The following is an 18910-nucleotide window of genomic DNA, read 5'->3' on the forward strand; positions in this document are numbered from 1 at the left end:
TCGTATAGAGACAGCTTCACCAGGAGGACACATGCTAAACTAAAGTTGTTCATGCTGTGTGATATGAACTGATCCTTCACCAGCTTCACACCGCCAGTTCGGTTGTGGACTGAACCTGGTCCAAACCATAGACACTCATGACTCTCACTATGTCAGAACTCATCACAGCTCAACCATTCAGTGGATGTGTAAGATATGTGTTTGGGGTGGAGTGGTCACGAGGTCAGCTGAGTGGTGAGAGCAGATCATGATGACAGAATGTATCTATATTTGGAAATTAAATTAAAACTACTGCATTACGTAAGCTGATAGACAGATAGATAGATAGATAGACAGATAGATAGATAGATAGATAGATAGATAGATAGATAGATAGATAGATAGATAGATAGATAGATAGATAGATAGATAGATAGATAGATAGATAGATAGAGGCAACAGTCCTTGCTGCAGTCGGCCCCAGTTCTGTCTCTGAGTGCCTGTTTTACGTGGACCGTGCCTTCTCCCAGATGGAAAGCAGTTGTTGATGTGGCATATGTTTGAACCGGTGTCAGGTCATGGGTCTCTGCCATATTTGTATCCTGTCAGGGGGGAATTATTGTGTCTTTGTGTGTTAAAAGTAACCCCAGGTCCTGGTGGCCATTCCTTGACCCTCTTCCTGGCTTTTTACAAAAGTCATGAACAAGGTCAACAACATCAAGAGGGAAAACATAGACATATGCGCACACACACACACACACACACACACACACACACACACACACACACACACACACACACACACACACACACACACACACACACACACACACACACACACACACACACACACACAGAGTGAGAGAGAGAGAGAGAGAGAGAGAGAGAGAGAGAGAGAGAGATACACATTCACAACACATCCATTCATTTTTTGAATGCTGCGATACATCCATTTCAACTCACTTTTGAGACTCCTGCCAAAAATCTCTGATCTTTGACCCTTGACATAACAAGCATTGTTTGGGAACCAGGAAACATGTCTAGGATCAAACTGACTTTAGTTTTTTTCTCTGTCCATATAGGTTTACATGGACGGAGAAAAAAAAACTAAAGACAATTTGAAATTTAAAGTGGTCAATGATATTTCACACTTGTGTGCGACAAATAAAAGTTGATTGTTATGTGTGGAAATTCTTCCATGATTCAACACCCCAAGACGACACTGATCTCACTTGTTTTAATTGTTCTTAAGTCTCAATCGACTTCATTCACAGAAGTTAGTCAGTTATATAAGTGGAGATGCAGTATCTCTGGGAAAGAAAACAACACAATAGCACACATTCTTGTTACATAAAATGATTAGACAACATATCACGCTATTGTGATCCAATATTTCCTGTTTTCTAACTTTAGAAAAAATGCTGCACTTTGGTTTTTCATTCTTGATTTTTTTTTCTGGTAGAAACAGGACTGACCTTGAATATTTTTTTATTTAGTTTTATTATATATTCTCTTGGCATCAGTAAGTCCTATAGTATGTGACTGCATGTTGAACTCCCCCCAATTCAGTTCAAGTTTTGTGACATTAAGGCAGTATTGCATAGTTCCCATAGTTTTTGACGAAAAATAAGGGGGATTTCCCTCATCCCTAAATGTGTTTGTGTTGATTGTTATTCCACTATATTCTGTGTATTCATATTTTGTCACCCTCCAAAGCACTGACTGCCCTTTTTTCAGTCTTTTGTGTGTCTTTCAGTCCTTATATGGACAACTTCTCATTGTTACTTGTGTACTTACTGTTAAAGTCTTTAACTGAGGCTTTTTCATGTGGTATGATATGTTGTGCTGTAATTGTCTGCAGTCTGTGGGACATTTTTCCTGCATGCAAGTTAGTTTTTGTAGTGCTGGCTCACTAAAACACTATAGGAACACTGAATTATTTGAAGAATGAGCATCTGTTATCTGAACAGGTCAAAGGCCAGGATGAGAGGATGTCCAGAGAAGAGAGGGTGAACAATGTTTGCCAAACATTTCTCTCTTTAACTGATGAACAGGATGTATTAGAAAAGATAAATACATCCTTAATATACACATCCCATCAACAAATATATGAAAAATATCTTAAAATATATATCCCTGGCATGATTTATCTGAGATACTTTCTGTAATCTGACCAAACAATTCTGTGTTAATGTGTTGGATATAAAACAAAAATATGGGTGGACAAACAAATAATTGAATTCAGGTTTAGCTGTGATGGAGTAAATTAAAAGACAAACTGCAATCTGCAAATGCTGCTCTCCCTTCCCTATCGCTCTGCTGCCGCCAAGCGGTGGATAAGAAGAAGTGAGTGTAACACTGTGTTGATTCATCTTACATGAGTGCTTTATGGCCACATTTGCACAGGGCACATTTGAATTTTTTGAAATTTTGAAAATTTTTATACTTGAAGAGAAACCACAACAGTTATTAATATTTATTACCTATTGAAATTAGGTCATTCAGTACTTTAGATTTTTTTTTTTTTTTTTTTAAAGAAGGGCACTATAAAGTGAAATAATGTAATGTCAACAACCGTAGCTGCTAAATTGGAACTATCTACAAAAATATGACGTATTTTTAATGGTTTACAAAAAGCCCACCATGACAAGCATGAAAACAGGGATGTTCACATCTTTGCCCACAGGACTTCTGTGCTATAGTCACAGTTTGTCCATAACAAACACCATGTTCAAGTATAAGGGTGTCCATCAGTGCACATGGCACCAGGACACCCTCGATCGGAACAAATATTCGGATCTATTATTCATCACTGGCACTGTGTAAGATTGAAACTTGTAAGAATGTGTTTCTCTGCTGGATGTGAGCTGAAAATGACCGTTCTGTGCTTCTGAGTGCAGAAATGAAGTTTTGATCTGTTAGTCATCGCAGAGCAGACACAGTGCCAGAATGTGTTTCCCTAAAGCAGATAAGATGAAAAATTACTGTTGCATGCTTTTAATTGTAAGGAGGATTCTGATCAGCTATTCGTCACTGCTATGGTGTACTGTAGGTCAAAGTCAACATGTTTCTCTGCAAGACACATTTCACCACCTGACCAACATTATTGAAGTTCTTTGTCTGATTTCACCTGGTGGATGCAATTGGCAATTCATATAAAAATGCACTTGTTCACTTCTCTAAATGCTGTTTTAAAGAAATCTTCATACTGTAAATGCTGGTGCAGTCAAACTTTAGATGAGGTCTTGCTATTTCTGCACCAACCTACTAAATATCCAAAACATCTATCCATACATCACTACGTTAAGTCATCTCGTCTCATTTCTGACTACAGGTGTAGTTCATTTTGAACACATGAAGTTAGATACACTGTTAGAACAGAAATTAAAACAGTAAATGAATTGAATTCAGTTTTATCATATCCACAGGGAATAAGCACAAACATTCCTGATATATAAAAAAAGAAAGCAGGAAATAAAGTACAATGACGTCATCTATTTACATGAATGATCATTTACAGTCACTACTGTCTACTCACAGTTTTTGATGGCAGTAAATGCAACACTTTCAATTGAGCTCTTTACATTCTGGTCATTCATTCACCGAGGACAAATACAAGTACATGAATTTGTTGTAACTCAGTCACCAAGCATGTGGAGCCTCCCTCAGTAGAGCATGGTGATCCACAGCTGCACTGTTTAGGGGACTGGGTGGGCACAGGCACCACTATTTCTCTGTGCTGAGCATGGAGACTGCAACAAACACACTGATCCACCTGGCGGACAGACTAAAACCCTGCCAGACCTCCCAGACAACTTAGGCTACACGCACAGGAAGCTCGTCCCCGGGTTCAGGGCCCAGGCTGGTGAAGGTGACGGAGGGCTCCAGGACTCCAGGACTAAGCAGGTGTGGGTCGGTGGCCGGCTGGATGCCCGTGTTCCTGAACTGCTTATACACCCGCGGATCCTGCGCCACATAGGTGGTTGACGAGGAGTAAACGACCAGGCCCAAGATTATGATGAAAAATGACAATAGGTAGAGGCCAGAGAACTGCAACACAGAGACAGAATGAGTAGTAGCTACACCTCTGCTGCTTCATATCCTAAATAGTGTGGAAGCATCTGGAGGCTTTAGGAGGATTATAGCATTCATCATTAACTTTTGATCTTATAGAATCATCTGAAAATAAGGCTATTTGGTCTTTTCTAACACAAACAAATTAGGCTATGAATGAATTAAAGGTACATTGTGTAGGAATTACTCCCATCTAGCGTTGCCGTTTTAAATCACAAGCAACTCAATCATACTTTTCATGCTGCATTCACGTGAAATTGGGCAGACGGCAGACGGACGACAGCCACTGCACGTAACGGCATAAACGCGCCTCTATGTAAACAAGTGGTCCGTCAGCACGAGGCAAAACAATACACGTGACAATATGTTGTCATGGCGATGTCGTATTGTTTACCTGACCCACGTTTTACCGGCTTTCTCTCGACTTCTGTGACTAAAATGACATCTGGTTTGTTACCGACGGCCGTCTGCCCGTTTTGATAGCTTTTAAAAAAGCTATCCAAACCTACCTGGCCCTATGTGAAAAACGTATTTCTTTTTTCTGTTTTCTTTTTAATGTTTAATGAAGTTTAAGGTTACAGCCAAGTGAAAGACTCTACAACCACCAAGGGGTAGGGCTGCAGTCTGTAACTTACCACTAGATGCCACTAAATCCTCCACACTGGTCATTTACTGATCAGATATAATTTTGATTTGTATTTATTATTAATGGTGATTCTGAGGTGTGTTTTTTTATTGTGTGAATGAGCAGCTGACCAATGTGTAAATTTCCCTCGGGATCAATAAAGTTGAATCAATCAATCAATCTATCTATCTATCTATCTATCTATCTATCTATCTATCTATCTATCTATCTATCTATCTATCTATCTATCTATCTATCTATCTATCTATCTATCTATCTATCTATCTATCTATCTAATAAAGATGATTCTTATTTGTCTGTCACAGGTTTTACTTCAGTCAAAAATAACCTGTGTGTGTGAACAATTAAAAAAAACCTGGAGCCAACACACATCTGGCTCAATGTTGACCCTGCATGTTACCACATCAGTGCATCCCTGCAACGGTCTGTTACCTTGTAGTGAAAGAGGAGGAGGCCACAGAAGAGGCTGTACAGGTCAGCTGTGAGGAGAGAGAGGTTGACTGAGGTGGCACTCGTCCTTTTCATCACCACCGGCATGAAGCTGTACAGGGCGAACATAAAGGCACTGGAACCAATGTAGAGCAGACCTGCCGACACACAGAGTGAGCAGAGTACATACGTAAACAATATAGCCAGGTTGTGTGTGTGTGTGTGTGTGCAGTCTGATTCTCACCTATCTGCCAGTCCCAGGACACCTTAAGCAGCTCCTTGTGTTCTATGATGGCCCTGCAAAGATTAAGCAAGTCTTGCTTATTTGATTTAACAAGCTTGAGGCTTCCATTTTCAGCAGAACAAGAGGTGTTGTGATCATCTGAAGAACCTGTAATGTGAAGTTTTTACTGTGTATTGTTTTTCTTGACACGAAACAGCCTCATCTTGAACCCAAGTGTTGATAATATTCTCTTTTTTTAGTATTTGATTTGTTCATCTCGTAGTTTGATAAATTAATATTTCAATATTTTTGGGTAATGCTATATACTGCATACACATATAAATAGGTACTTTTATTTTTTTCAATTGTTATTGTTTTTTATACTCTGATTAGTGCAACAACCAGCACTCATTGAGTTTATCCTGTGATGTCAACAACTTGTCACAAATGACCATTCTGCCCTTAACAATATAAAATGCTACATAACAGTGGAATTTCCCTTTGGGGTTAATTAAGTAATTCTTATTCTTATTCTTACAATGATGAGTCAAAATCTAAAGACCATCCATTTGGGCACAACAAGTAATAACTCAAATTACAGTAAAATGGAAATTGAGTGACTGCAATGTTCTCAGACCAAGAAATTGAAGTGAAAGCAAAAAGTGTGAACTTGAGGCACTTATTCCTTCAGTGCAGTACTTTAGTATGGTACAGAAAACAGCCTTTGTCTCTCCCCTCAGACAGACTCACAACTGGATGCCACTGAAGAAGGATCCAAAGAGTCCAATCATGCCGAGGAACTCAACCCGACTCAAGTTCTTCACAATGAACTCCTCACAGACGTTGGAGATCCCATACAGTGTTGCCCCTCCCAGAACCAAGAGATCCCCAAACAACTTCTGCTCTCCTACAGAGAGAAAAGAGAGGGAGGGAAACATGAGCAGGGGACAAACACACATCATCTACAAACACAACTAACACACAACATAAAAAAAGTATGTATTGTGCATACACCTACTCACCTAAGCCTTGCTGCCGACCGAGTAGGATATCAGCTCCCACCATGCAGCCAATCCCCAACAAACACAGTCCGGCCCCGACAAAATGGGCAGCCTTGTACCTCACCAAAAGGAAAAACCAGGACAGCAACAGGACTACTGGGATGACAAAGCAGTCTAACAACTGAAAGAAAGACACAAAGCAAACATGAGTATATAGAGGTCTTACACAAATAGGGGTGTGGCAAATAGGGCTGCTCTGAACAAAAAACAAGAGCTCTAAGATCCGCCATGAGAGGAGACTGCAAAATCCCACTAAGAAAGTCGAACCTTTGGCCAATCCGCCTTTTCCATCTGGTGACTGGAACAGACTCCCAAACAACCTGAAAAGTAACAAAAACTATAGCAGCTTCTACCTTGCTACAAAGAAATGGCTCCTGAGAAATCAATGTTAACACCATAGGTGGTGCCATCAGGTTTTCTGTTTATCATCATTATGACTTTTCTTTTGGTGCTTCTCTTCTAGCTGTTTACCTGAGCATTACAGATACACCTGTCACACTACCACTGTTGGTACGTAATTATTTCAGAAATCTCGGATTACCATTAACTGTTGTCTTCTTAGCTATATAAACTATGTCATTCTCATTATATTTTTTACGTTTTTCTAGATGCACCCTAGCGGCAGCAAATATACATTTTAATGATATAGTCTGGCTTGTCAGGCTAATTACTATCATTATTTCTTTTTACTAATCTTGCTGCTATGAGCATTCTGCACTTTATCTACCTCAAATAAGAAAACCAGCACTTTATTCAAGATAACTGTACATTCTTGCCTCACACTTTATGCCAAAAGCTACTACTGGCCCACCTTCTAGTGTTTTGTGTGTTCTCTGTGTGTTGTCTCCATGTTGTCCATGTGACTACCTGTGCAACTTGTGTGTGTAGCTACTGCTTCTATTGCTATGTGTTCACCTAGGTCGTCCTATGTTCCAAGCTCCTCCTGTATTTTATTGTGATCTGAATTTGTGAGTTTTATGTTGGGACTACAGATGGAAATTAGCTGTTGACGCTAAGTCTGGTACAACTATCTTTTTGTTGCTTTACAATTGATCGATGGTATTGTACACTGTCCTATATTAAACTAAACTAAACTAAACTAAACTAAACTAAATGCCTCCATAGTGCCACCTACAGTACCCCTTGGTAAAGGCTCTTCGAATTGGGATTACTTTGTAGTAGGTAGACACAAATCAATAGGCATATACTGTAAAACACAAGCATCTTGTTGACAAACTGCTGGTCATATTCCGAAAATGACCCCTGGGTTACTCCTTTTCTAACCCCAATATATCGGGATATCCCCATCGAAGGAACATTCATTTGTGTTCTGCGCATTTTCTATTCGCAAGGAATTTTGATCTTTTGAGTACAGGAACTACTTGTTGTAATCATGGCGAAACGCCCACACTAACACTGACCACGTCTTCATACTTGCATAAAGTTCACTCGCAGCGTGAATTTCTATGGCATCTGCAATCACATGGTCTCTGGCTCCCTCTGGTGAAGACAATTGACAATACAAAGTTGTAATCTGGTCTGCTGCCATTTGCTCTGTGTAAGACCACATTAATGCCTGAACACAGAGTCCTGCAGAACAAAAGTGTGTGACCACTTTGATTGGTGTCCTGCGAGCCCTTCAATTGGGCATAGGCCCATTTATTGCCCGCTGCAGCTTGATAAACTCAGTAGCATCTTTTTCCCATCTCTCTCCCTCTCTCTCTCTCTCTCTCTCTCTCACACACACACACACACACACACACACACACACACACACACACACACACACACACACACACACACACACACACACACACACACACACACACACACACACACACACAGTACTAACCTGTACACTGGAGAGTGTAGTGTACTGGTAGGCCTTCAGGACTAGGTAGTTGGCTTCGATGTCTATCAGACCCAGAATCATGTACTTCCACCAGCGCTGCTTCAGCATTGCCAGCAGGTTCCCCTCCCCTGGTCCGACATACAGGAGAACATACACAGAACCCATCAACAGTGTATGGGTAACTTGCAATGTGAAGTTTACATGTAAACATTTTAATTGTGATTGTATGTGATTTATAGCTATTTTCATTTGAACTTCAGGTTGATTCATATTCTCTCTACACTGATGCAGATCATGCTATATGACAAAGAGAGGGACTGTGAACCACTGCATAGGAAGGGCAGCACCAGGACCAAGGACCTGGAATGATCTTTTATGATTTATATACTCCACACTCACTACCACACTCACTACCACTCACAGTAAAGGTCATCGCCAGGTTGAAATGAAAAGATTTCATACATCACAATCCTGTCCTCACAGGTAATGTGTGTGAAAGTTTAGAGTTCTACCCAGAGACAAACTCCAGCATGCGGCAGGTACAATGACACAGATGCATACAAAGCTGTGAAGAAAAGGATAAGAGGTGAGGTGGTCAGCGTGTGCAAAGGATTGATGCCATATGAAAACTATCACCCCCCCCCCCCCCGGTGGACCTAGACCAACCATCCAAACTTGCAGGATTTATCGAGGTGTTTTCTTGAAATCTGTTATGTTTTTACTGGATCACTGAGAAAAAACTGAGAAGACAGGCTCAAAGCCTCTTGACTAGGTCATTGACCTGTTCTGGCTAGACTTCCACTACACTGAGATGGTTCTTGGTTCTTAAACCACAAATACATCTTCTGATGGATGCCATTTATTAAACCATCACAATTACTCCAAAACTGTTTAATTAAGATAAAAAGGGGCATAGTTAAGCTACAAATCCTGCATATGTCCTATTTGAGGTAAAGCAGAGAAAAAGAGATAACTAATGATATTATAATGTTTTACCTCATATGTCACACTGGAACTTACAATGAAAAATATGTGTGTGCATGTTGGTGATGTCATCACTTAATTGGCGATAGCTCATTTTAGTGTACTTACAGTATTTGCTACAGTCTAAAAACACACAAATTTCCGTACCTTGCCGGACTGCCAGGGTGGTGGTGTAGACCAGAAACAGTAGGATGTAGTTGAGAAAGCCCTGGAATACCGGTGTGTGAGCATGGAAGTCATCAGCCAGGTACTTGCTGATCAGACTAATCGCACAAATTAACAAGGACAGGACCTGACCCAGGGCCAAGGTCACCAGCAGGTCCCTGCAGACACACAGACAGAAGTGTGATGTCAAATCATGATCATCAGGCAACATAACAGCAGCACACAGCTTCAGTCAGTTCATGTCCGCCACGTGACAAATAAACACAAGTACATTTCACAAATGCAATATTCAGTTCTTTGTGGAGAAAAGTAGTGAACACAACATTATCAGCTTTAAGCCACATTTTTTGAGAGGACTGAATAGACGTAGGTACACACAGCATAACTTTCCAAAAATATAAACATGTGCAAAAAAGATTACAAAAGACTGAGAGAAACACGATCAATTAGAAAAATAAATTTTAATGCAACATATGCAGTCATACTTTCATGATGGAGCACCTGAGTCAAATCAAAAAAGGAAACTGCTAAGCTGCAGCCTTTCTCTCACTCCCTTTCTCTTCCCTCTCCCTCTCTCTCCTTCACACACACACAAACATGTGCACACAGGCAGTGTTAGAGGCCGGTGAAGAGTGAAATTTTTTACTGGGGTAGTGAATCTCAACACTACCTTTGCAAACAAAAACGTGATTTGTGTTCTTCATTATTCACCTGGATTTCAACTGGTAGGAAAGCAACATTTGTTTTCTTCTTTGGTCATTGGATTTTGGGAATTAAAAAACAGAAAATGATTGGTTTATTGGATTTTCATTTTGAAATACACAAAATAAAATTGAAACACAAAGCATTCTTCTTTTTGAGCAATTAACAAACATTTAAAAACAGTTAGATTTTCATGTTCTATTTCATATAACGAAAATAAAATCATTTGACGACAAAAACAAAAAAACAAACATTTTGACATTAGAAGTTGTAATTTACAAGGCAAGGCTGCGGGCTGGACTGGTCTATCAGGCTAGTTGATATTCTTAGGACCCCCATTCCTCTTCTGCCCCCACTTTTCGTCTGATATGCGTACAGATTTCTGTAGGCCTCGTTTTGCTATGTCTGAAATCATATCTGAGTAGATTTTGGCCTACAGAACTACAGACACACAGGTAGCCTACCAGTTCCAGTGGTTCCAGTGGTGATGTTTTTAATATAGCCTACTAATTCTCTAAAATTACAGACTAACACTGTAATTTTTTTTTTAGTTTTATTAACCTAGTTTGTTTTTATGCGTTATAACTATGTTATTGTACATGGGGAAAAAAATTGTATTTTAACATGAAATTACTGTACATAGATTTGGCTGTTTCCAAAAGTAAATAATGTATACTGTGAAATTACAGAGATTGATCTGAAAGATATCTGATTTTTTTTTTTTTGACACATGTATGTTACATATAATATACTGTATTTTAATTAATTTTGACTGTGAAAATCTACTCTGTAATTTATTCTGTGACAGTTATTTAGTGTAATTCTAGGGTATCTGGAAACAATAATGCTGCCAGTGCTTTCACCATTTTTTTTAGTGTATTTCTCAGCTGTATAATATCACATCTTGCACTCTTTTTTAAAAATATAAGTTGATTTAGCCTACTGACACATGTTTTAACTAGTCTGACTCGAGCCCAAGTTTCACATGTGTGTAGGCTACTGCTGCCCAGGGCCGTTGTAGGGAGAAAGGTGATGATAATTCTAGGGGCCCAGCGCCCAGTAGGGCCCACAAAACACCCCAGTACTCTAATCTTTGTATGACTGATTTATTCTGCATAAGACACTGACTAATACTCATAGTAATGCTGCATTAGCATCAAAATAAAGTAAGCTAAATAAAAAATGATAATATGTACGTAGTCTATGAAAAAAAGTGGAAAAGTCAGGGGCCCTTTAGTATTCTTTCAGGGGGCCCAGAATTCCTAGCAACAGCCCTGCTGCCCGATATGAGAGGACTCCCCTGCCATCTGCCGTTCCTTCATCCCTGGGCTGTGTGTGTGTGTGTGTGTGTGTGTGTGTGTGTGTGTGTGTGTGTGTGTGTGTGTGTGTGTGTGTGTGTGTGTGTGTGTGTGTGTGTGTGTGTGTGAGAGAGAGAGAGAGAGAGAGAGAGAGAGAGAGAGAGAGAGAGAGAGAGAGAGAGAGAGAGAGAGAGAGAGGCATATACAGAGGGAGTGTGAAGACACCGTGAGTGAGGCCAGTGGATGGAGGTAGGACATTGTGCAGCACAGTCTGGGCAGCCTGGTGAACCGTCCGTGGCAGCCTCCTCCTCCTCCTCCTCCTCCTACTGCGCCGCATCCAGGTTCTGCCCTGGTACCAAGGCTTCAGGAATGCCCCCACTTCAGCAGACACACACGACGTTATGTTCATGCAGGGGTGATGCTGTGTGGTTGGATCTGTTGACATCTGTTGCACAACATTTCTGCTGCAACACCAACTCTGATGTTACAGGTTGAAGGCTACATGAAACAAAAGGAAAAGCACTTACCCTCCCCCACCGGCGGAGAAAATGAAAACAGCTGCTCAGCATCACCTTACCTGGTTAACACCTTCCTGATTCGCTTGTAGAGGCTCGGTGCAGGGCTACTACCAGTTCCTCTGGGAGCGCTCTCCACTGTGGAGACGACAGAAATCATCCTGCCTCAGACTGCACCGGGATCAGTGCATTCTGATCCGAGGTGTGCACTGGAGGAATAGAGGATGGGGGGCAGCTCTCCTCAGCGGTCGACAGAGACGCGCAATGGACGCTGTCGCGGTCCGTGCTGCAGGCGGCGGTGCAGCTCTCGCAGCGGTCAGCGGGGCTGTGGGGGCCGGTCAGAGTCACACCTGCGGCTTGGACGCTGCTCCAGATGAAAAATGACGGGATTCGGAATCAGGTCCTGCGTTTCATAGAGAAACGTTGGGTTTACCACAGGGTGGCGTCCGTTTACCCAGATAACACCACGTGATAAAAACGTAATTTATCACGATGTGACCGTCTGACGTGAAAGATACTTTTTTCATAATGCTGATCAGGGCCCGAGCTTTTATATGACTAAAACATTCCCCCAGGCGTTTTCCCCAACATCGATTTACTTAGCCTACTAAATAATGACATTTAAGTAGCCTATTCAAGTGATGTGATGTTACAATTCTGACAAACACAAAGAAAATCTATCAGACAGCAGCCAGGTAACAGCTGGAATCTGCCCAGATATAGAACTTCAGTATATGGTCCAGACTTGGGCAAGGATCCAGGCAGGCCAGATGTTACACTTTCCTGGGGCCTCCCACCCTCTTACAGTAATGAACCAACCTCACAACAGAAGACACACAGATCAAACTACCTGCTGACATATAATATAGCTATAAAATCATCCTGAACTCAGACTTTATGCCGTCTTCTCTTTAACTTGTTTATTTAACTATCACTTTATCTGGGTGTTGGGACCTTAGTAGCCTACAAGTTTCGTTCTTTTCAGAAAGCCTGTTTTAAAATGACAATAAATGATTTTCAAACCTTGAAATATCTGGTCAAGATCTAGAGACTGCAAAGGCCAAAGCACATGAATATCATCAGAGGTTTGAGGTGCAAGGAGACTTTGACATATACACAAGCGGAGGAACGTGGATCAGACCACCAACCTTCTGATTAGTAGACCCATTCTGTCTCCTGAGTCACAGCCACGCCCTTGACTTCCTTCTTATTACTGTGAAAATGTATAGAAATGACACCACCATGACTCGTAGATATGGCACTTATTGAAAGACATATTTCATAATCACTATATATCAGTGTCATGTTGCCACATGTCTACTTCACTCACCACTGACCCAGAGAACATAGATGACACAAGGCAATTGTACTAGATATACTGTACATGTGTATAATGTCATTAACACACTTAATCTGGACCACTGGTGTTTTCAGATTTTTGTTTCTGTTCTGTGCTTGAATGGATGTAGCTTCTTGTGGGTAATTGCTTGCTTGAGCCTGCTTACCGGTATGTGGACATACGTTAACCAGCTGACTGCTCCTGTGTCCATCAGCAGATTGGCCCCCAGTTTTCCACATCCATTCCAATTCCTTTGTCAGTTATTACTGACAAAAAAGTTCAGTCTATTAGAATAAGACTCCGAGAGTGAAACTTAAATCAAACGATCATCTCAGCATCTTCTTGTGGAACTGCATCAGTCATCATCTGGCTCAGTGGAAGAAAACAGATAAGCCAACAACTGATACCTTAGTAAACATTTAATATTTACATAGATAATTAGATGATTTAGATTTTCCTGTGAGAGATGCACAGACACAGATAGGTAGACAGTCAGACAGACGTGGCCTTTATTTAAGCTTAGTAGTTCAACAAGAGCCTTAAAGAAACCTCTGGATGTGTTGAAGCAACACTACACATGAACATACTGAGCCATACTCATTTCTCATATTTACACACGGTGACCAGCCTGTCCCTCAGCTCAGCTCACATGGAGTTGGTGGTTGAGATTCTTCCTAATATGCAGCAGTACTTCCCAGGATGCCTCACAAGGACAGGCACAAAAACGTCTTCTCTGTTGTCTGCCGAGGCAAGTGTTCATCAGTAAGACACAGAGCGAGCCAGAGGCTTTAAGAGGACAGAACAAGGTTTGTGGGACACTGAGTCTGTGCAGACACTCTTCTTATGACTGTCTCTGTTTCTGTCTCTGATGTCCCATGTTCTCTTGGTTTGGAAAACATGTTCCACAAGTCCTGTGGAATGTGATTTCATTATAAGACAAGAGCTGGTGGCAGGACAAGAGCTGGCTAGCGCTTGTGGTTCCAACATTTTGACTGTGTGAACCCAGCACCTCTTCCCATCTGAAGAACCAGAAGTTGGCATGAAAATCACTGACCAAGTCGCTGCTGACAGGTGCTGTACCGCTGCAGGGCGCCCAGCAGGTCCTCATAGGACACCTTTTTATGAGATGGCAGGGAGCTGAGGACAAAGAGCAGGAGACAGCAGATAAAACTTACTAATGCAGAGAGAAACACCTGCATCGACAGCTTAGCAGTGACATCTACTGGTCATGCTGCAGCATTGATAAGACTGCAGCTTCATCATGAAGCCTGTGTGAGCTGAATCAGAACAGAATCATATCTCACACACTGGAACAGAGAGAGACACTGACTCACATGAACTCAGTAAGTCTGATGTGCCAGGGGAGGAAGCCCAGCGTGCTGTCCACAGGACCGAACTTCAACACCAGCTCAGGATCTGGTAGATTCTTTGACTCTGAAACAAGCACAGGCAGGCAGTCAGCATTCACTGAAACTTGTACCTGAATGAAGGGTACTGGCAAGACATCCCCTTCATTCGTTCAGGTGGAGTCTATATTACATATATACGGTGATATATTGTTGCATATTTGTCATTTAAATGTTTAAGACCATCAAACAAATTTCAATATTAGATATAGATAACCAGAGTAAATGATGATTTCATTTATTATGGGAAAAAAGCTATCCAAACCTACCTGGGCTTAGTAAAAAAAAACTGAAGTAATTCTGCAATTCTGCAAATCTGTGCAGTGCAATCAAGCGTTTGTGATAATTGGCAATGAGTCTTTCACATGTCTTTGGAAAACTAATTTTTGCAGAATTGTTTATATTCAGCGACATTGGAGGGTTTTTAGCATGGACTACCTACCTATCACTTGAAAACCTTCATTTTGTTTTTGTAACCCATCCAGATGTGGACTTGCTGGTGTGTGCCCCATGGATGCCATTTCTGCCCAGTCTCTGGCTTCAGTTAAGGTCAGTGTTCATGATTCAACCAGTGAGGCCTATTTTATTGCAAATATTAACACATTCATTTTGACAACACTAATTTAAAAAAAAATCCATGAATGTAGAAAACAAGGGATGGAAATAGTAAAGCAGATGGTGCTTAGCAGGTTCATATACATAAGGAGGAACACAGTCAAACAGCCAGATGAATCTGGTGAAACAGCATCCACCAGATTAATGAAAATATGGGCAGATTCATGATGCTATCACAGACAAACAAACAGAAGGTGCTAGGGTTGGATCAGTCCATGCAAAAAAAATCTGTTGCATTTGGATTGCTTGTCTCAGCTTGGGTCACGTGTGTATTGTTTGGTTCAGGGCAAACACAAAAGAGCCTTGTGTCAGTAACCCGGGCAGTTTTTCTAATTTGACCTATCTGTATTTCTTTTATACAACGGGTGTGTTGAAAAGAGACATGCCTCACACATACACACACACACACACACACTCTGAAGTGTACCTCTGAGCAGTATGTCCAGCATGGCGACGCTGATGTCTTTGGAGGTCCTCTCTTTGTTTTCCACTGCACGGCAGAGCTGTTGTGCTGCCTGGACAATGCTCTGCTTCCCATCGTCAGGAGACAGCACCTTAACTGTGGGCCTGCAGGACACCACTGCAGGACACACAAAACAACATTGTTACCTTCAACTGACAGAGAGTTAATATTAGCAGGTCACCTGATCAATTGACTCAGTATACCGCGTATACCACGCAGCCCTACTACAAAGACAGCTTAAATGTAATTCGGGTCACTGCTCTATTTTGTCAAAGACACAAGGCAATGGACTGTCCAACGTCTAATGAGAGACCTGAATGCATGGACAAACCGGGTGGCTGAAAGGTAAGTTTCTCAGGAAACCTTGTTGGGTGTGCACATGGAAATGGGTTTCCTTGACCCATTACCTTGACTACAGCCACCAGGTCTCTCCTTTAAATCTAGAGAAACATCAATTTACTGTAAACCATTTTATAAATGGCTCATAAAAACCCTAGCTCAATTAAGTCCTTACCTTGGTGCTGGTGGTTGTCTCCACCTTTGCTCAGAAACTCCACATTGTGCATGGATCCATCCATGCCCAGCAAATCCTGCTGTTGCCTTACTATCTCTTCCAGCAGACGGGAGTTGTTCTTCCGAAAGATACCTGAAGGAGAGATCAGTGAGAATGATATTATATATGAATGTATTCAAAGCACTAAAAATAAAAATTTTATGTAGTGAAGTGAACCCTTCTCTTATCAAAACAAACAAACAAACAAAAAATTGATGACACTGATGAAATGAAGTGAGTGTCCAAACAAAGTTTCCAACTTTCCAAAATCCAAATCATTTGCAAACAAAAATTGTCTATTTTCCAATAAAACCAATACACACACTTCAGCACGGACTGTCAAAAAATTATGTGCTCCTGTGATCAGCTACCCCTGAGTCTGATCACCTAACTGAGTCAAATATACCTTACTACTGTACAACTGTGCATGACATCACTTCCTCCTTCGCAAGAAGTCCACCAAAATAAAACATGAATGGAAAGGCTCTTACAATGTATTTTTGTTTTTTGCACTAACATGCTACAGGGGAAAAGGCAGCAAAGACTAGCAGAAAAAATATGAAACCTCTGATCTGACTCTGGATAGATTACATAGTTCTACTTCAGTAGCTTCTTCCGAAGTACCTAATGAACGGATCAGTTGAGTGTTTCTTTTATCCCCTTTGACCATAACTGATCAGTGAATTATAGGACTAGGCACTATGACATTTATCAAAGAAGCCTGCCTTGCTAAAGATGCATCAGGGAGAAAGAGGGTATGCAGAGAAAAAAGATTCATAAAATAACTTTAAATGACCTACTTTCATTTCAGTTTCAGTTTTGATGTTAACAGTTACAAGGACGTTTTACTTTGGAAATTCAGCAAGCACTGAATCAATAGAATGAATAAAATGGAAAACACCTGTTGCAATTTCTAAAAACTCCCCTCTCTTTGCTGTCTTTAAAGCAATGTAAGCAAACCACAAATCATTCCTGTTATTGGTTGTAACTGATCCTTGGGCAGGCTGGTGATTAAAATGTGTAAAATCGATTTACAAGACTAGACCTACACAACTGTAACAAATAGAATCTCTATAATCACATGGGGTCACGTGTGGATGGGGTGTTGGTGTTCCTGTTTGTACAAATTATGGCCATTTGAGTTTTGAAATGTTATGACAGTCAACAAGATACGTTACTGAGAAGAGTTAGCCTACTTCGTTACAAATATGTCACATGAAAAGATCTAACGTTAGCAATCCCACGGTTCAGCCCACTGGGTTGAAACCGAAACTCGTTGACTGACTTGGCAACGTCAACGCGTAAAGTCGTTGGTCTTGACTAAAACAACTTCAACAAGCCGGTAGATGTGATTCACACAGCAGTGAGACGCCGGGTCAGTAGCAGCAGAGACTGTTTACCGTGATTGTCATAGACGCTGACATATGAAATGCCGACAGCCATACACCAGACCACCAGGTTTGCGATGTCCGTGTAGCTCGGTTCTTCCTCCGCTACCAAAAGGCCGATATGGACCGGCAGCTTCTCCAGGGACCGGCCGTCGGAAATCCACCGTGACCGGCGACCAATACTGTGGTTCCCTGTTCCCGGGTCGGTGTTGGCATCGGGGTTGTGATTTAACCTCTTCTGGTGGTCCGGGAACCCAGCCAGGGCCACCGGGAGCTGCAGCGACGCCATCGCCCGTTCCCACAAACGGTCCTTCCAGTTCCGAAGCCAGACGCGGAGCCAGGAGACGAGCGCCCTGTTGACGTGGACCAACAACAGCAAGAGTCGCCATAACAAGCCGTACAACAGCGCCATTAGCGCCGTGTTCCCGTGGCTTAGGTGTAAAATGTGAACTCTCCCACGAAGCACTGCCCGCTAAATATGCTTCAGTGGTGCTTAGAGTTGGCTCTATCAGTCGCCATCTTCCTCTCTCCTTGGCAACCCCTGACCTGTATGTGTAAACCCCAGACGTGATACACGTAGCACGCTGATTGGTCGGGTTTACGGTGACGCAACACTGAATCCGCCTAGTGAAGATAGCGAAGACGTTTATGGGAGTCTAGGTGGCTTCCAACTTTTATCCTAGGCTATGATAGGAGGGTTAATGCATACATCTCCAAATTCTCCGACATCGATGATAGCTGTACCTTTTGTAAAAAAAAAAAAAAAAATAATAATAATAATAATAATAAAAAATGTTATTGTCCATTTTGTATCACCTTTTTGAAATTATTTGGGAAATTTTCTTTTCGCTAAAACTACATCACTTTGATGAGAAAATCATTATTTTTTGGCTCTTCACAATAATAAATTTAACATAGTTAATCTCTTTATATTACTATAGGTGTAATACATAGAGTCAAAATGTCCAAGGCAACCCCCTCATTCCCATTATTTTTAATAGAATTAAAATTATATTTTGAGTCTGCCATATGTTGAATCCAACAAAATCAGCTATTGAATTTCATTCAAATTAGCCTATTACATTCAGTGAAGTTGACATTTTAATTTGCCCTATGAAACCTGATGTGTCCCCCAGCAGTCCTATAGCATTAGCAAATGGTTCAGAGCTACTGTACCTGAACCAGCTCTAACTAAAAGCCCTGTCATAAAGAAAGGTT

The 18910-nt window shown here is 41.3% G+C and overlaps 2 protein-coding genes across 2 annotated transcripts; both read right to left on the reverse strand.

The window, feature by feature from the left end:
• Nucleotides 1-3795: 3795 nt before the first annotated feature.
• slc35f1 (solute carrier family 35 member F1) lies at nt 3796-12088 on the reverse strand (the record flags this gene model as incomplete). The annotated part of the gene is made up of 8 exons (XM_084001275.1): nt 3796-4029; nt 5132-5286; nt 5373-5425; nt 6102-6258; nt 6374-6533; nt 8265-8392; nt 9396-9571; nt 11991-12088. The coding sequence occupies 8 exons, from the start codon at nt 12086-12088 to the stop codon at nt 3796-3798; spliced, it is 1161 nt and encodes a 386-aa protein (XP_083857401.1).
• Nucleotides 12089-13777: 1689 nt separating this feature from the next.
• On the reverse strand, nt 13778-18228 carry nus1 (NUS1 dehydrodolichyl diphosphate synthase subunit). Its single transcript, XM_084000881.1, has 5 exons — nt 17705-18228; nt 16266-16397; nt 15716-15868; nt 14602-14701; nt 13778-14404 (listed from the first exon to the last, which is right to left on the reverse strand). The coding sequence occupies exons 1-5, from the start codon at nt 18102-18104 to the stop codon at nt 14314-14316; spliced, it is 876 nt and encodes a 291-aa protein (XP_083857007.1). The 5' UTR covers nt 18105-18228; the 3' UTR covers nt 13778-14313.
• Between the last annotated feature and the right edge of the window lie 682 nt (nt 18229-18910).

Source organism: Trachurus trachurus (assembly GCF_905171665.1).
Source record: "Trachurus trachurus genome assembly, chromosome: 24".
In the NCBI taxonomy this organism is placed as follows: Eukaryota; Metazoa; Chordata; class Actinopteri; order Carangiformes; family Carangidae; genus Trachurus; species Trachurus trachurus.

Coding starts and splice junctions, on each gene's coding strand:
- nus1 (XM_084000881.1), bottom strand. CDS start 18,104: ATGGCGCTGTTGTACGGCTTGTTATGGCGACTCTTGCTGTTGTTGGTC. Junction 16,398..17,704: donor CAGCGTCTATGACAATCACG/GTAAACAGTCTC, acceptor TCTCTCCTTCAG/GTATCTTTCGGAAGAACAAC. Junction 14,702..15,715: donor GCTGGACATACTGCTCAGAG/GTACACTTCAGA, acceptor TGCTTGTTTCAG/AGTCAAAGAATCTACCAGAT.